General features: G+C 46.1%; 1 protein-coding gene across 1 annotated transcript in view; it reads right to left on the reverse strand.

Annotated features, from left to right (window-relative positions):
• The window catches only part of IKBKB (inhibitor of nuclear factor kappa B kinase subunit beta), a 54,247-nt gene that overhangs the window by 22,439 nt on the left and 14,933 nt on the right, over positions 1 to 16,875 (reverse strand). Inside the window, exons 5-7 of the mRNA XM_084758900.1 lie at positions 15,352 to 15,421; positions 3,642 to 3,730; positions 2,334 to 2,423 (exon numbers count right to left, since the gene is read on the reverse strand). Of these exons, the coding sequence (XP_084615026.1) occupies positions 2,334 to 2,423; positions 3,642 to 3,730; positions 15,352 to 15,421 (249 nt within the window). The remainder of the gene's footprint in view (positions 1 to 2,333; positions 2,424 to 3,641; positions 3,731 to 15,351; positions 15,422 to 16,875) is intronic.

The following is a 16,875-nucleotide window of genomic DNA, read 5'->3' on the forward strand; positions in this document are numbered from 1 at the left end:
ATATATTGAACCAAGTAACCCTGAATCAAATAATGTACCGCCATACATCAAGATGGCAAATTCACAATCAAGCCATAAAAGGGCAGGACGCATGATTGCGCAGGTTGAGAGAGCTACAGTGGCCCAGGAGGGAGATGAAGGCCAGGGCAGGCCATGGAGTGAGCTCCAAAGGCTTGAGAAAACACATAGAAGGAAGCATCCCAGACAGGACCACCACAGCAGAAGCTCAGAGACAGGACCACTCACTGTCAATGTGGACGTGTGAGACTTACAGAAGGGCCAGGGAGTTGAAATCAGGAGAATGTGGTGTTAAAATGTCACGATTAGCTCAGCTTCTGGGGATGGCTATGGTCTGACATTTGATTTCACACAAGTGAACAACCTGACTTGGCCTCTTGAGTGAGAAGCAGAGGGAGCCCTGGGTGAATGCTTGCTGCTGACAAGGATGCGGTCATGTCAATGACCATATAGCTCCAGACCCATGGCAAATGGCAAAGCCTTCCACACTGGGGTGGGGCTCAGAGATGGCAAAGCTTTCCTACGGGGTTCAGGTAGGAATGTTGACAGTGTGTGCAGGAAATGGACACCACAGTTTTCCCCTCCCTCAATACTGCCAGCCTGAAGACCGCTCCCTCCTGCAAAGACTAGCTAAACCCAAACCCGTCTCCTCGACCCCGCCTCCTTCTTCAGCCATGTGCAATAGCTTGCTTTTCTGTTATAACGCGTCAAGCTTCAGAGGTGCTGTCACTTCTCCCTCAGAGAGCTCAGTCCACCCAAGGCCAGCATCCCCGCCTTTAGGTTCACCTCACTTAATTGTGGCTGAGCTAATAAGGACCTCAGAGGGTACCTAGCAGGATGTATATAATTAATACATCATATGGATACAGGGCCTGAACCAAAATCACCATTGGGAAAGCTGCATTCTATACAGTCGAAGAGACAAAGGGATCCCAGCACTGTAGCTGGTAGGCTAGATAGGAAACACAAAGAAATTCAGAAAAACACAACATATTTTCTTTCTTAAGAAACAGAATGTTTACACTCTTTTAGCCCTGAGACCTTCAACCTTTGCTGTTGTTGTTGTTATTTATGGAACTGCAGATTCCATTATTCAATCACAATCTGATGGCTGTGATCACCAATAAGTAATCTGTCACTAAGTCTTCCTTAGTGTCTTTGTTACCTACCCCTACCCCCACTTTTTTCCCTTTGTTTTTTGAGACAAGGTTTCTCTGTGTAATAGCCCTAGCTGTCCTGGAACTCACTTTGTAGACCAGGCTAGTCTCGAACTCACAGAGATCCACCTGCCTCTGCCTCCTGAGTGCTGTCCCAGCCTGGTAAGCATTTCCTGACTTTACTCATTCTCACCTCCCTACTCTCCCTGCGCAGCTGTGCAGGTGCCTGTTCCAACAGCCTCCTCCTCACAACCAGTTACTGTTGTTTGGTATAGTGCATTGTCCACACGACCATTCGAAGGCAGCCTCTGCACTGTGAGCCCCTCGGTGCTACGCCAGAGGTTTTATGGTATGGGTTAAGACCTTTAAGGCCAGTGAAATGGGGTACCTGTTTGTCCCTTCTTTCTTTCTCCCCAGTTTCAACTCCAGATCTTCTCTTTATTCTCTAAACCCAAGTCACACCCTTGGGTCTTCCAATGTGCTCTGCTTTTGCCAGCGTCTTATTTCCCCCTCCGTCCACACCTTCCCCCACTGCAGCCTTCACCTCTAGGCCCAGGGTTCGCTCAGTCCTCTTGTTCGTCCTTAGACACCTGTGCTTTTATCATGGTACTCATGACAATGGTGGCTTCTGAATTCTCTTGTGTCATGGTACCGAGTGTCTGCCTTTGTTTTGTTTTGTTTCTCAAATGCTAGGCTCTCTGGGAGCAGAGGAATGCCTCTCTCCTTTCCTGTTGTACTGCCAGCTCTGAGCACAATGCCTGCCACGCAATATTCCTGAAGAATGAGTTGCTCGGATAATACTCCAGTACTCAGACCACATGACACACAGAAGGGAAGTCACAGCCCCCGCCCCCTTCCTCACTGGCTCCTGAGACCCTCCAAGAAACCTAGCCTCTACAGATAACCAGAAAGAACCCTGTGACACAGAGAGGTCCCAGGGTCTGGGCAAAGGCACACAGGCCTTTCTCACATTAGAGGAGAGACTAAATTTTTCTAGAGGTCACAAAACATGCACATGAGTAAATTATCAACTCGGAACTCACACAAAAATTCTAAATATCCACAGAGCCAGGAAAACTGAGATGCAGCCAGCAAGGAAATACAGACCCACAGACATCAGAGAGATTGAGAAGCAAACACTTGAACCCCATTTCTTACCAGGTACTGCAGGGTCCCCACAAATGATGTGCACAGACTGCCCTGATCCAGTTCCTTGGCATATCCTAGATCAATAATTTTGTGTATTAACTGGAAAAAAAAAGGAGGGAGGGGTGGGGAAAAGAAATCTGAAGGCTGTAAGAAGACAGTTTCCTTTTACAATAGTTTAGGCAGTTTGCCATCAGAGCAATGACATTTCTGAATTCCCAAAGGATATTAGTGCCTAAACATCTTAGAGACACATTCTCACAGGAGAATGCCCTCCACAGGGTGGATTTGGGACAACATAAAAATGTCAGGCAGATGTTTTTCTTCGTCTGCCATCAATCGATTAAGAGCCTACATATCAGCTCTCAGGACCACTAAGGTTGGATTTGTAACATGAGAGACCAGGCCAGCCTCTGCTCAGGAAACATCCAGAATAACTGGAAGAAGGAGTGTTCCATGAGCCACAGTCACGGGCCGGGTGAGGAACTGTGAGGGAAGCTGGTATCAGGAAGGATGGGTGACCCCAGGTTGAACAAAACTGGGAAAGACTACAGCATCTAAGCCTATGGCGAGGCTATGATCACATGAGCAGGGCAGCCAGTGAGAAGGGCCACAAATAGCTTGTGTGTGATGGCAAAGCTAGACCATGTCCAAGATGGGCCAATGCCAGCTCCTGTCTCCTTCTCAGCCATATCCACAACCAACATTAGCTCATGAGGCTTACCAAACAAACAAACAAACAAACAAACGTCTATTTCCATGAAGGATTAGGTTGAGGATGGAGGTGGAGTAACGAGCATTTTTCTTATCAGATTCCTATGACTTGGGCAATTAACAATGTAATGAATGAATTCAGAATTGGAGAAACAAAACAAAACCCAATGTGATACATCCAAGCTTGCCTCAGTCTGCTAGCAAGAACAGCCTGCAGTGTTGTTTCAAAAAAAGGAAAGAAGAAGCCGGGCGTGGTGGCGCACGCCTTTAATCCCAGCACTCGGGAGGCAGAGGCGGGCGGATCGCTGTGAGTTCGAGGCCAGCCTGGTCTACAAAGTGAGTCCAGGACAGCCAAGGCTACACAGAGAAACCTTGTCTCGAAAAACCAAAAAAAAAAAAAAAAAAAAAAAAAAAAAAAAAAAAAAAAAGGAAAGAAGAAAAAAAGAAAAGAAACAAAAAAAAAAAAAAAAAAAAAGAAGAAGAAATTCTTAAGGGAATCAGAGTGTCTCAAGGAAATACAGCAATAAGCAGCTTACAGAGCACAGTCCTTCCCCGCCAGGGCAGCCCCCACGCAGCAAGACTCCCCAATCTCAGGAAGGCACTCACTCTTTGCTCTCCTTGCTGCAGGACGATGTTTTCTGGCTTCAGGTCACGATGGATGATTCTATTTTCGTGAAGGTACCTAAGCGCCGATGCTGAGGAAGTACAACAGGGAGTGATGTTTTATTGTGTCTAGAAAATGCTTTTTTTGTTTGTTTGTTTCAGAATTGACTAGCCTGTAAAAGACAGTATAGTGCATCTTGACACATTTTCCAACTTTACGCGGACTGGAGCTGACACTGTTTTGGTGACGGGGACCAAGATGAGAGAGCAGGATTTTAACTGTGAGATTTTGGCTGATCTACTGATGGTGTAGCTCAGTTAGTACAGAGACTGCCCAGCATGCATGAAATGTTAAAGCACTGCATAAAAGGACAAGCCATGGTGGTGATGGGTGCACTGGGGAGGTGGAGGCAGAAAATCAGCGGTTTGAAGTCATCCTCTAGGAAGGTCACAGCCAACCTAGAGGAAACCTGATTAACAAAGGGGGAGAGGGCAGGGGAAGTAGCCCAAAATCATTTTGGAAATTCATGGTGAAAGACATCATAAACAAAGCAAATACAGGTAGCACACAAACAGCCTTTAAAAAGCAGCAAACAGCAGCTGGGCGTGGTGGCACACACCTTTAATCCCAGCACTTGGAAGGCAGAGGCAGGCAGACCTCTGTGAGTTCAAGGCCAGCCTGGTCTATAAAGCGAGTCCAGGACAGTCAGGGCTACACAAAGAAACTCTGTCTCAAAAAGAAAAAAAAAAATCAGCAAAAAGCAAAGAGCTAGGTATGGTAGCACAGACTGGTAATACCAGCCACGCAGGAGCCTGAGACAGAAGGGAGAACAAACTTACAGCCAGCCCAGGCAACTTGGTGAGACTGTCTCAAAACACAAAGTAAAAGGGGAGGTTGGGGTACAGCTCAGTGGTAGAGCACCTGCCTAGCAAGCATGAAGACCTAGGTTCAATACCTAGTACAGGGAAAACCAAAACAAAAAACAAAGGCAAAGAAAAGAATAGAGTGACTTACAAGAGAAATACAAATGGCAAACAGGTTAGTGAACAGTGGCTCATACTTGTATCAAAAACTGCAGAGTAAAGAGGCAATGAGGGTGCTCTACTACATTGTTGGAAGGAATACAAATACATGGTTTTGGAAAATAATATGGCAAATATATATCTCTATATCATCTATCTATCTTATCTATCTGTCCATCCATGTATTTACCTCTATATATACACAGAATGATCGATCTATCTATCTATCTATCTATCTATCTATCTATCTATCTATCTATCTATATCTTTCTGGCTTGACCTACAGTTTCCACCTCTGAAAACTAGCTTACAAAATTAAAAACCATCACTGCTTAGCAAAGAGGAGTTCAATCTTTTCTCACATCACTAAGGAGAGGGGGGCTGAGAGTGTGGCTCAGTGGCATAGTATTTGCCTGCTATGCACAAGAACCCGGGTCTGACCCCTAGCATCTTGAAAGGGGGAAAGGAAGGAGAGGGAAGAGAAAGAAAATCTGGACATGGTAGTGTCTGTAATCCAGGGCTGAGGGATTGCAGGGTGATCAGGAGTTCAAGGCAAGCATGCGTTATATATGGGGAATCTGCCTCAAGAGATCTTTTTCCTAAAACAGCATCATAACATATACCACACATATATGGATACTGCGTAAGGTAGAGTAATATTTAGACACATATATTGAAATTTAGTTATAATCAAGGAGTGCCTGGTTAAATTATGATAGATACATAATATTCTAGGAAATTATTTATGTGTAGGAAGTGTGTGCTCAGATGTGTGATGCACATGCACGTCAAGGTCAGAGCTGTCAGGTGTCTTCCTCAATCGCTTTCTATCTTGTTTTTTTTTTGTTTTTGTTTTTGTTTTTGTTTTTGTTTTTTTCAGAGTTTCTGAAGTTAGCACTCACCAGTTCATCTAGATCGGTTCACCAGGAGCTCCAGGGAGTCTTCTGGTTTTGCCTCCCCAGGCATCAGACTTCAGGTGCATACTTTCACCCCTTTTATTTTGGGTGCTAGTAATGTCAACTCAGGTCCGCATGCTGCACAGCATCCTGGCTAGTTTTACATTTACTTGAAACAAGCTGCAATTGTGTAAGAGGGGACTTTAATTAAGAAAATGCCCCTGCCAGATCAGCCTGTGGGCCAGACTGTAAGACATTTTCTTGATGAAGATTGATTTGGGAGGGCGTGGCTCACTGTGGGTGGACAGTCTAGAGGGCTTTAAGAAAGCAGGCAGAGGGGCTGCAGCAATGGCTCAGCAGTTAAGGACACTGACAGCCTTTCCTAAAGGACCCAGGTTCAATTCCCAGCACCCACTTGGCAGCTCACAAGTGTCTGTAAGGCCAAGATCTGACACCTTCACACAGATGTGCATGCAGGAAAAACACTAATGCACATAAAATAAAAATAAATCAATTATTTAAAGAAAGCAAGCCAGTAAGCAGCATGTCCTCTGCCTCAGCTCTTGTCTCCAGGTTTCTGTCCTCATCCTGACTTCCTTGGACTGAGATGTGGGAGTATAAGGTAAAATAAATCCCTTTCTCCCCAGTTGCTTTTGGTTATGATGTTTTACCGAAGCGACAGAAACCTACCAAAGATATATAACAAGCACTACACCAATTGAGCCCTCTCCTCAGAGATTATAATAGGCAGCTTCTCTTAAACAGTTAAGGTCTACAGCTTTTGACTTAAAATGTTGTTGTTGGTATCAGACCCCACACGATACCCTGCACAACTTTTACTTTTAAAAAAGTGGGGTCTGATACCAACTTGGGCAACATGGAGACCCTGCCTCAAGGAGATGTTAAAATCAAGGACACTGAGAAGTATGATAGCCCTTTCCGAGCCACATCACAAATGTACACAGAAGCAGGTCCACATGCTAATCTATACGGACACATAAGCCCCCCCACATGATGCTACCCTGTCAGGATGGACTGAGTCGTTGGGAATCCCTGGCAGACAGAGGAGGTGGTCATCCCCACAGGCTGAGGGGGGTGGGTACCCATCAGCAGAGAGGAGAAGAAAGGCCTTCCACAGAAATCAGGCTGACTCTGGAAAGCCTTGCAGATGGGTGGTTCTTAAAGCCACACCTGGCAGTCAAGTAGAGCAAAGAGCTCACACCCAGAATACAAAGCTACTGCAGAACCATTCATACCTGGTCCTGACATTTCTGGCCTGCTTCTTATTTTCTTTCCTAACGGTCAACAGTAGACTCCTATGTCTAACTGCCATCCAAACAAAACCTGAGATTTGCTGTTGTCCATGTGCCCAAAGAATTCCACTCAACTATTGACTTACAAGCCCTCAGAAGCACTTTCATTTTTACTGAATTTTATTTGTAAAATCGGTCATGGTGCTTTATCAAAGCCAGAGAATCCTACCTAAGACACCTAGCAAGTAATTCACTGACTAAACCATCTCTCCAGTGAGTATTACAGGTGACATTAAAACAATTTAGGTCTACAGCTTTTGACTTAGAAGAATACTGATGGTGTGCCTCCAAGTGGACAATATCAGACCTCATAACCAGTTTTGGCTTTGTTTGTTTTTTTTTTACAGTAAAGCTTGGACATGGTGGAACATGCCTAAAATCTTAGCAAGGAGATACAAAAGTCAAATCATTACAGGCATATGACACTGCAGAAAGGATTGGTACCATTCCTGAACCTGAGCCATGGGCAGTGAGGCACAAAGCCATGATAATAATAATGTCAAATGCGTGTCCAAAGGGCAGCCACTTAGTCTGTAGGTATTTGCTGGGGAGCAAGTGTAGCAGTGTGTGCTATGTGGAAGCTGAGTCTTGCTGAGATTTGAGCAAGTACTTATAACTAGACTAAAATAAGGGCCCTGCAGTTGGAAGTATAGCATCTTAGGGCAAACAACTGTGGTGTGAGTCACAAGAACCCCTTGGTGGTTGTTTGAATTAAAATGGCCCCCATAGGACCACAGCGGGTGGGGCTATTAGGAGGTGTGGACTTGTCGGAGTGGGTGTGGCTTTGAGGTTTCAGATGCTCAAGCCATGCCCATGTCTCACTCCTCCTGTTGCCTGTAGATCCAGATGTAGGACTCTCAGCTACCTCTCCAGCACCATGTCTCCCTGCGTGTCACCATGCTCCCTACCATGATGATAATGGACTAAACCTCTAAGCTGTAAGCCAGCCTCAGTTAAATGCTTTCCTGTATGAGACAGCCGTAGTCATGGTGTCCCTTCACAGCAATAGAAACCCTGACTAAGACACCTCCAAGGAGGACGAGCACGTGGATGACAGAGCACACAGCTGCCTTCTAGGCTGCCCCTTCTAGCCTGCCCTAAGGCTATCACCATGCCTGTGGGGAAGAGGGATGGTAAACAGTAATGAAATCTCCTACGCGTGTTAATAACTGCGATTTTGACCCTTAAGCAACAATGCTAACAAACCTAAAGCTTCATGTTAGTGTGGTTATGTTTCCTCAAGTATTTCTCTAGAGAAATGTCTAGAACTAAGGGATCAGATAGGCAGAATTCTAAGTGCCTTCTTGGACTGAGTAGACCCCACGAGGCTAAAGCAGCAAGCATTCTGACAGGTGATGTCTTCAAATGGCTTCTTTTAAAACACAAGGCCTCCATTAGCTGTAGTCAGCCTGACTGTTTATTTCACAAATAGCCCCTGAGAAACAGTGTCAGGAAGCTGATCAAAATTGTTTCCATCCCAGAGAACCTAAACTAGTTTAAACTGGATGAAACAAGCAATACTGAGTAATGTAACACTATGTCTGGAAGTTTATAAACTACAACAACAACAACAAAACTAAACCCTTGGATGTACTGATATAAAATTCCCATAAAAACTGAAAATCATAACAGACAAAAATGTGACTAATCCCTCATGCTCCAATTAGAGAAATGAGCTGTAACAAACACTTTGTGTTTAGACCACACGGTCAGACTTAACATGCATTGGATTTCGTCACCTGCACTGAAACAAAGAGTTCTCTGGACTACACTTTTGCCTGTCATAGCATGGATTCTGTGGAGAGATGCACAAGCAGTACCTGCAAAGAGCATCACTGTGGTTCTTTCAGGGTGGTACCCAGGTCTACAGCCAGGATCTGCCTGGGCTTACAGAAAGATTATGAGCTGAATTCCAAGACACAGTTTTCAGATGGTAAACAACAAGTCAAGAAACAGATAAGAGCAGCCAGGCTCCCAGGCAGGAAAGTGCTTCTGAAGGGGTGCACCTGTGAAATCCTGACTTTCCATACGCGCCTTAAGAGTTTTGTTAAGCTCTTTCTAGGATGTTTGTTTGAGATATGTTCCACTGGGAAGAAACGGGAAGAAACAAACCAGAAAATATTGGGGGGCAAAAATCAGAAGGAAAACAAAAGGCAAAACCCGACGGATAGGAGCTGGGGGTGTATCTTAGTGGTGGAGTGTTTGGGAGAAGGGGCAGAAAGAAGAAAAGAAGGGAGGGAGCACAGAGGGAGAGATGGAGGAAGGCCAATCAGTGTGTGGTCCAAGTAGCCAAGGGCAATAAAAGCAAGAGGATGTCTGTGTTATTAAAATAGTGAGCCTACCATGAGCTGCCCAGTTTCTTGCTGGACTTTCCAGGCAAAACAGACTTAGTCTGCCTCATGGCTTCTGGGCTAAAATAGGTCCTATGACTAATAAGTCAGGCGGAAGGTGGCAAGACGGAATGCTAAGATGAAAGTGCAGGATCGCTTTCTCGTTTGCTCGGTGACCATGAAGAGCAGAAGAATTCTGCGAGGGGAATCAAGAGTGAAGAGCAAAGTCTAAGGCTACTCAAGAAAGATGGGAAGGCTGAGAGTGCCTGCTGCAGCACAGGAAGGCTAAGCGGAAGCCAGTGCAGAGGAAGCAGGGGAATTGAGATGCAGGCCATGGCCGCTGCGGTTGGAGATAGGTGGGATGAAGAGATCTGGAGCTTGGGTTGCTATGACAATGCATCAGTGGAGGCAGGGAGACAGGCAGGCGGAATGGGATATAACATGAAAAACACATTGGATTTGGTAACCTCTGTATCTTTATTGTTTGTTTGCCTGTTTAGAGACACGGCAAAACAGGGCCAGGATGGCATCAAACTTCCTACATAGTTGAAGATGATTTAAAACTCCAGATCCTGCTGCCCCTACTCTCCCAACCCCAGAGCTAAGGCATGTGCCACCATGCCCAGTTTATGAGTCATTGGGCATTATGCATGCCGGGCAGGCATTCTCCCAAATGAACTGCATCCCAGCTCATTTGGAGAATGTTTTAATGTCCTTTTAGTGTCCTTTCAGTCAGGCATAGTAAGGAAGGTATCATGAAGGAACGGGGGAAGATTTTCAGAGATGAGATTTAAAGATTTATTTCTTGTTATTTTGTGTGTATGGGTGTTTTGTCTGCATGTATGTGTGTGTATATCATGTGCATGTCTCGTGCCCATGGAGAAGAAGTTTTTGGATCCCTTGGAATTGAAGCTACAGATGATTAAGAGCCACCGCATGGGGCCTGGGAGTCAGTTCTAACCACCATCACCACCACCACCCCAAACAGTAGCAAGTACTCTTAACTGCTGATCTAAAAGACGAGGTTTAAACTTGACATTCATGTGTGGGTAGGCAGAAAGATGGGCCCAATAAAAAAGAAGATATCACAAAAGGATCAAGATTTAAAAAAAAAAAAAAAAGAAGTCTAGGGTTTGATTTGGCGGAGATTTTGGGAGAGCTACTCTGAAGACATGGATACACAGTTCAGACTAGAGAACAGATTCAGGAAAGATAAAGTTGATAACGATGCTGCAAGAAGCCAGACAGGCCAAACCAGAATACAGTAAAGCAGAGTGCAGCTGCTCAGGTTCAGAGAAGGGTAAATGGGGTAGGGCAAGAATGAGGAAAAAAAAAAAGAAAAAAAAAAAAGCAAGGAGGAGGCAATGTGTGTGGAAGGTGGGGCACGGCCTGGGGTGTGTGCAGCACACCTACAGTCCTAACATGCAGGAAGGCAAGGCAGGGGGATCATGAGTTCAGTGACAACCTTGGGTCACTGACCCAGACTCTGTGGTGGGACAGAGAAGGCTGCGGCCTGCCCCTCAGTTCTGACTGCTCAGGAACTTGCTGCTTCACTGGCAGGAAGAAACACTCCCATGTTTTCTAAAGGACAGTGAACAAGACCACTAATGTACCTGTGACTCCCATTTCAGAGTCATATTATGGGGACGTCCAAACTGCTCCTGCAGCCTCTATGTCTGTCCCAGGTCCTCCTGCCCAGTATAAGGCAATGATCTGATGGGCTGGCTCTAGCACAGGAGGCAGAGTTCATCTGTGTCTGCCAGGCATCTGCCTGTTTTCTGATGCATGATCTACTTACAAGTTGCTGGAGCTGTACTTGGCAACTTAAAACTCACAGGAAGAATCCTGTCTGTGTGTCGGTTGCCATGGTGATGCTCTGTGTGAGCAGCCTAGGAAATTAGGGCCCAGAGATTGGGAGCAAATAAATTTAACCTAATTGAGAAGTCACTGAATCTGGACCCTGTGACCAGGAGTGTGGCTTGGCTAATTAACTGAGGTCAAACAGGCGGGGTACAGCAATGGTCATTCCAGCAATGAGAATTGGGGTCATACTTGGAATAAAATATGCTCAGGCTACAGAATAGTTATGTTAACTGAGCTGCTCCTAGTGAAGCTTTTGAAAAGACTTAGTAGTGAGACGTTACAAAAGGACCAATTCTTCTCTCCTCTAGCCCAGCAAGCTGCCCAGGCGAAAGAAGGCCAAGGGAACAGCAAGGTGGCCCTGGCCCCGGCTGTTGTGAGGGAACAGGAGGCAAAAAGGTGGTCAATCTTTCGAGAAAAGGCCCAAGAGCTTTGGCATTGGGCAGGATATCCAGCCCCAAAGCGATCTCACTTGCTTCATTACATGGCCTTGCTACATGAGGCTGCAGCGACAAAGGGGCATCCTCTATAAGCGGCTCAAAGTACCTCCTGTCATTAACCAGTTCACCCAGGGCCCTGGAGCAGCAAACAGCTACCCAGTTGCTTAAGCTTGCCCACAGGGACCAGCCAGAGACAAAGCAGAAGAAGCAGCTAAGGCTACTGGCCCGTGCTGAGAAGAAAGCTGCTGGGAAAAGGGCCGCACCAACTAAGAGACCACCTGACCTTTGAGCAAGGGTCAATACAGTCACCACCTTGGTGGAGAACAAGAAATCTCAAGGGTGATTGCCCATGACATAGACCCCATTGAGCTGGTGGTTGCCCTTCTTGCCCTGTGTCAAATGATGAGATTCTGTACTGCATCATCATGGGAAAGGCCAGGCTGGGGCGGCTGGGCCACAGGAAGATGTGGACCACTGTCGCCTTCACACAGGTTAACTTGGGAGACAACAATGCTCTGGCTAAAGTGGAGGGAAGCTATTAGGGCCAATTACAATGACAGATAGGATGAGATCCACAGCCACTGGGGAGGCAACGTCCTGGGTCCTAAGTCTGTGGCTCACATTGTCAAACTGGGAAAGGCAAAGGCTAAAGAACTTGCCACTAAATTGGGTTAAATGTACACTAAGTTTTCTGTACATAAATGTAATTACAAAATTATCTTCCAAAAAATAGGATTAAATATGATGGGTCTCATACACAAACCAGAAAGGGGAGGGGATTTGATAATAAAATGTAAATCTATCAGCAACTTCAAACAGAGTCAAGCATTGGAATATGTTCCAGCAATGGCAGGCTTAGAAACGGGTCTGGGGAAAACCAGCTGTTTCCAGGAAGGGCATCTCATGGGACTCCATTCATAATCCATAATAGGCTTGCTCCAATCACGAAAGCACAAAGGCAGGTTTATTGTGTGAGCATGTGCTCATAGGGAAAGAGAAAATGCAGAGAGAGAAAGAGAGAGAGAGAGAGAGAGAGAGAGAGAGAGAGAGAGAGAGAGAGAGAGAGAGAGAGAGAGAGAGAACGAACCAAATTGTCTGGATTATATAGGGAAGCCTTGCCCTGGGCTGGAAAGTTCACTGTAGAGGGCAGGGTATGCCAGCCATGCCCTGTAACAGGTAGGACTGAGGGATGCTGGGTGAACCTGGAGGCCAGGTCCGCTTTGGTATATTAAATATGCACCTCAGCCGCTTGTCCTGGATCTAAAACCCAACAATCCATAGTAGGGACTGAGGGTTTTCAGGGTCCTGCAGGGAAGGACAGGAGACTATAATGACTTACTGCTTATCGTCCTAGGAAGAGCACTATGCTAAGAGCTTATGTACGGCGTCTTGTTTTATGTTCGATGACTTTAAAGAGGTGAGCCGTGTTCCCAGTTATAGCTAATGAAACAAACATTCTGAAAAATGAAGTAACACATGGAAGAGCTGGTTTATAGGCTGGGGATTTGTATGATGGTTTATAATGCAGGGATGTCCAGTTTGGGGGGGAAATGAGTACGTACGTATTTTAATTCGTTTGGGGACATATTGATCTTATAAATATATATCGACAAGGTGCAAGGTACCAGCTGTCACTTTTCTAGATGCTAGAGACAAAACAGTGACTATAGTCTCTGATTTTTAAGAAGTTTAGCTCAAGAATTGGGTAGAGTTCAATGGCAGAGTGCTTGCCTAGTGTGTGCGAGGTCAGGGGCTCCACCTGTACCAAGAGGGCAGGAGGAAGCTCTCTGTCGCTCCCTGCCCTGACTTGAAGAGACAATACTAACGTTATCACACCTAAGGAGGTAAAATACCATATGAAACAAGAATCCAGTTAATGTACATGAGCCAATCATTTAAAGAGATTTTTAAAAAAAGATTTATTTATTATGTATACAATGTTCTGCCTGTATGTGTGCCCACCAGCCAGAAGAGGGCACCAGATCTTGCTATAGATGGTTACGAGCCACCATGTGGTTGCTGGGAATTGAACTCAGGACCTCTGGAAGAGCAGACAGTGCTGTTAACCTCTGAGCCATCTCTCTAGCCCCATTTAAAGAGAATTTTATTCTCGTTCCTTTGAGATAGGGTTTCCCATGCAGCTCAGGCTATCCTCAAACAGCCAATATTCTTGCCTCTATCTTTCAATACAGGTGTGAACCACCAGTCCCATTTAGAGACTTTTTAATAGCTATATGATAGAGGCATGAATAATCTAATGAGTAGAAGAAAATTATTTAAGAGGATAACATTAAAGAAAAATAGTTTGAGGAAGCTATAACCAAAAGGAAACATAGTCCATGGAGAACAAAAGGACACACCCTGAATTACTAGGCAGCCTTCAACCCAATCTGACAAGAGCAAATTAGTAATTTGGCTGAGGATCTTGAGATACAATCAAGTGAACATCTAAGCAAAATGTGGTGGGTGAGACAGGAGGCGTGGTGTCACGAAGACTAGTGGAATTCTAGACCTCTGGATTAGATCCTGCAGTTATATAGACCGAGCCCTTCCAGCAGACACACACACCGACACATGGGAGACTCAGAGGCCAGGAGGTGGCCGCCCAGTCCAGTCTTGTAAGGCGGCAGCAATGCCATTTAGCCTTCCACAGGCCTCCATTCAAAAGGAAATCACAGGCTGCAGAGAAAGGTGGATATTTAATATGGCAGACTGCTTGGATCTCGGCCTCAAATACATGGTTACCTGACCCCTCCCCACCCCCTCCAACAGCCCTTCTGCCTCCCCTCTACCCAAAGAAGAATACAAGGTGGTAGATCCATGCTGGCAATGTTTCTGAAAGATGAGAGCCCTGGGACTGCAAAGCTAGAGAACCCAGTTGCATAAACAGGGCAAATGCTAATGACTAGAGAATCTAAGGAAAGGGCATACGATTTCATGACATTACTTCAAACCTTCTGTGTTTCTGTATCGGAAAAACAAAGTTTGAGTAAATAAATCATATGTGTACAAGTTGAGCTGAAAAGAATGAAGCAGGGAGGGATGAAAATGGAGCCATTCTTCAAAGTGAGGACATATATTCAAGGATAAAGTCTGGATAATTCTGATCCTTAGGACCCAAACTATCAGTTTTCACCACAAACCTTCAATAATGACATCACCACCACCACCATCATCATTACCACTACCATTACCATCATCACCATCCTCATCACTACCATCATCATCATCACCACCACCACCATCATCACCACCACCATCATCATCATCAAATTTTAAAGCCCAGAGTTGAGCAAGCTCTGTGGCACTTTTAGCAGTTGCTTCTCCAGGTGAGGGGTAGAGCTGACTGTCAGAACCCCATCTCTGCCCCTCATTGGAGTTCCATGATCTAGGAGACACCTCTGCGGCCCATGTGACTCTCCTCCCTGATGCCAGCCTTCTCAGAGTGCCAGAAGCACCCACGTCTAAGGACACTCACAGTTAAACAAGAGCGGGTTTTCCTACGCCTGCGGTTGGAATGTACAAAAATGCACTACCCACGGATGAAACTGCTCAGTGACGAGCCGTTTCCCTGGCTGTTCCGGGAAAGCAGGGAGTGGAGTGCTTTAGTGGGAAAGGAAACCTCTTATTCTGAACACACACTCATTTGTAGCGCGACTTAGGAAGGAAGGAACTCTCTTTGAGCCTGGCACAATCCCGACCAGCCCCGGCTGTCCCCTTACCCTGCACCTCACCACACCCTTGGCAGAGACCGCAGGAGAGAAACCATTCCCTGTGTGCTTCATTGGACTCACAGGGAACTTACCCGTCTGCCCTGAAGGGCCTGGCCTTGTTTCTGGGGCAGGACTTACCAATGTCACTGAGCAGGGTAAGGATGGCTCCTTCCCGCAGGCCACAGCAGTTTTCGAACTGGTTCAAGTACTGAGAGGAGAGCGTGAGAACTGGTGTCAGTGTGGATGGTCACGTGGCTCTGATAAGGCCACTGGCACCAGCGGCCTCTGCCAGGCAGACAGCCGAGTGCTGGCACCATACCAGCTGGTGTATCCCAGGACTCCAGGGAGCCTCCTGGAGGCAGCTGGGGCAGTGGCGCTGACAGGAACCGCTCCTGGGTCAGAGCAAGGCAGCAGTCTGTAGGTTCCCAGGGTCTGAAGGAAGTGGCTAGGGTCTAATGTTAACAGCCACTGACTTTGCTCTCGGAGCCTCCTGCAGACAGGACTGATAACAAAGGACTCACCAAGAGCCACCCCGTGCCCAGTCTGCTAATAGTGTCCTCTTTGGACACTCACCCTTTCAGGTGGCAAAGCCCGTAAGCTGCAGCCCTTTAATATAGCTCCTCGTGCTGTGGTGACCCCGAATCATAAAATTATTTTCATGGCTACTTCATAACTGTACTTTTGCTACTGTTATGACTTGTAATGCAAATATCTGTGTTTTTCGATGGCCTTAGGTGACTCCTATGAAAGGGTTGTTTGATAACCCCCAAGGGGGTCGTGACCCACAGGTTGAGAACCACTGTCTTAGCTGGGCTTGCCCAGCATACACCAAATTTCAGAATCAGAGTTAATTTCAAGACTTCAGTCCACTGTGCTAAGAGAAAATATCGATTTTGAACTTTTAAGAGAAGGAAAAACCAGGATACCTTATTTAGGGAAGAAAGAAAACAAGGCCATAAGACCTCTGGGCAAATGGGCCCTCACTCCAGTGCCATTTCAAATGACAGCAAGGACAGAGGTCCTTTTATGTGATCAACCCTGCCTCTCCCTAGATCACTTGACACCTATGCCAAGAGTCATGCTGAAATTTCCATCATCTTCTTTCCCTTGGCTTACGGGTTCTTTGCTGCCTGAAAGGGCAAGTGTAAACCTCCGCTGCATTTCCAAGCACCGCGTCACCCTAGCCACGTCTCACTGCAGCCTGAAGAACGTGTTGCTTGCCACCGAAAGCCTACAGCAGTGTGGCTGCGTTTCCACCTGACCACGGTTAGCAACGGGATGGCTGCCAGAGGTTAGCAAACAGGAGAATTAAGGTGCAGTCAAGCTCCCCATTTCTCTGCTGTTATCAACCTCCTTAATGGGTCACATCCTATTCCCAAGGTAGACCACTCTCGGGGTACACCTAGCTCTACAGCAGGAGAATTGCTCATGGGAACTTTCTTTTTACAAAATAAGGTGAAAGGTCATAGGTAAGTCTGGAAAACTGCTGTGTAGAGAGAGAAGTGAGTGGGCACACAAGCCACATGCCATGGCTCTTTTAGAGTAAGGAGCTTAAAGGAGCTAAAGAAGAGTAGATTAAAAAACAGCATACTTACTTGGGACATTTATTTTTCCCAACACTAACTGACGTGGCCCAGGTTCACAGTTGGCAAGACGGCTGCA

This window comes from Acomys minous (assembly GCF_964271855.1).
Source record: "Acomys minous genome assembly, chromosome: 15".
Taxonomy (NCBI): domain Eukaryota; kingdom Metazoa; phylum Chordata; class Mammalia; order Rodentia; family Muridae; genus Acomys; species Acomys minous.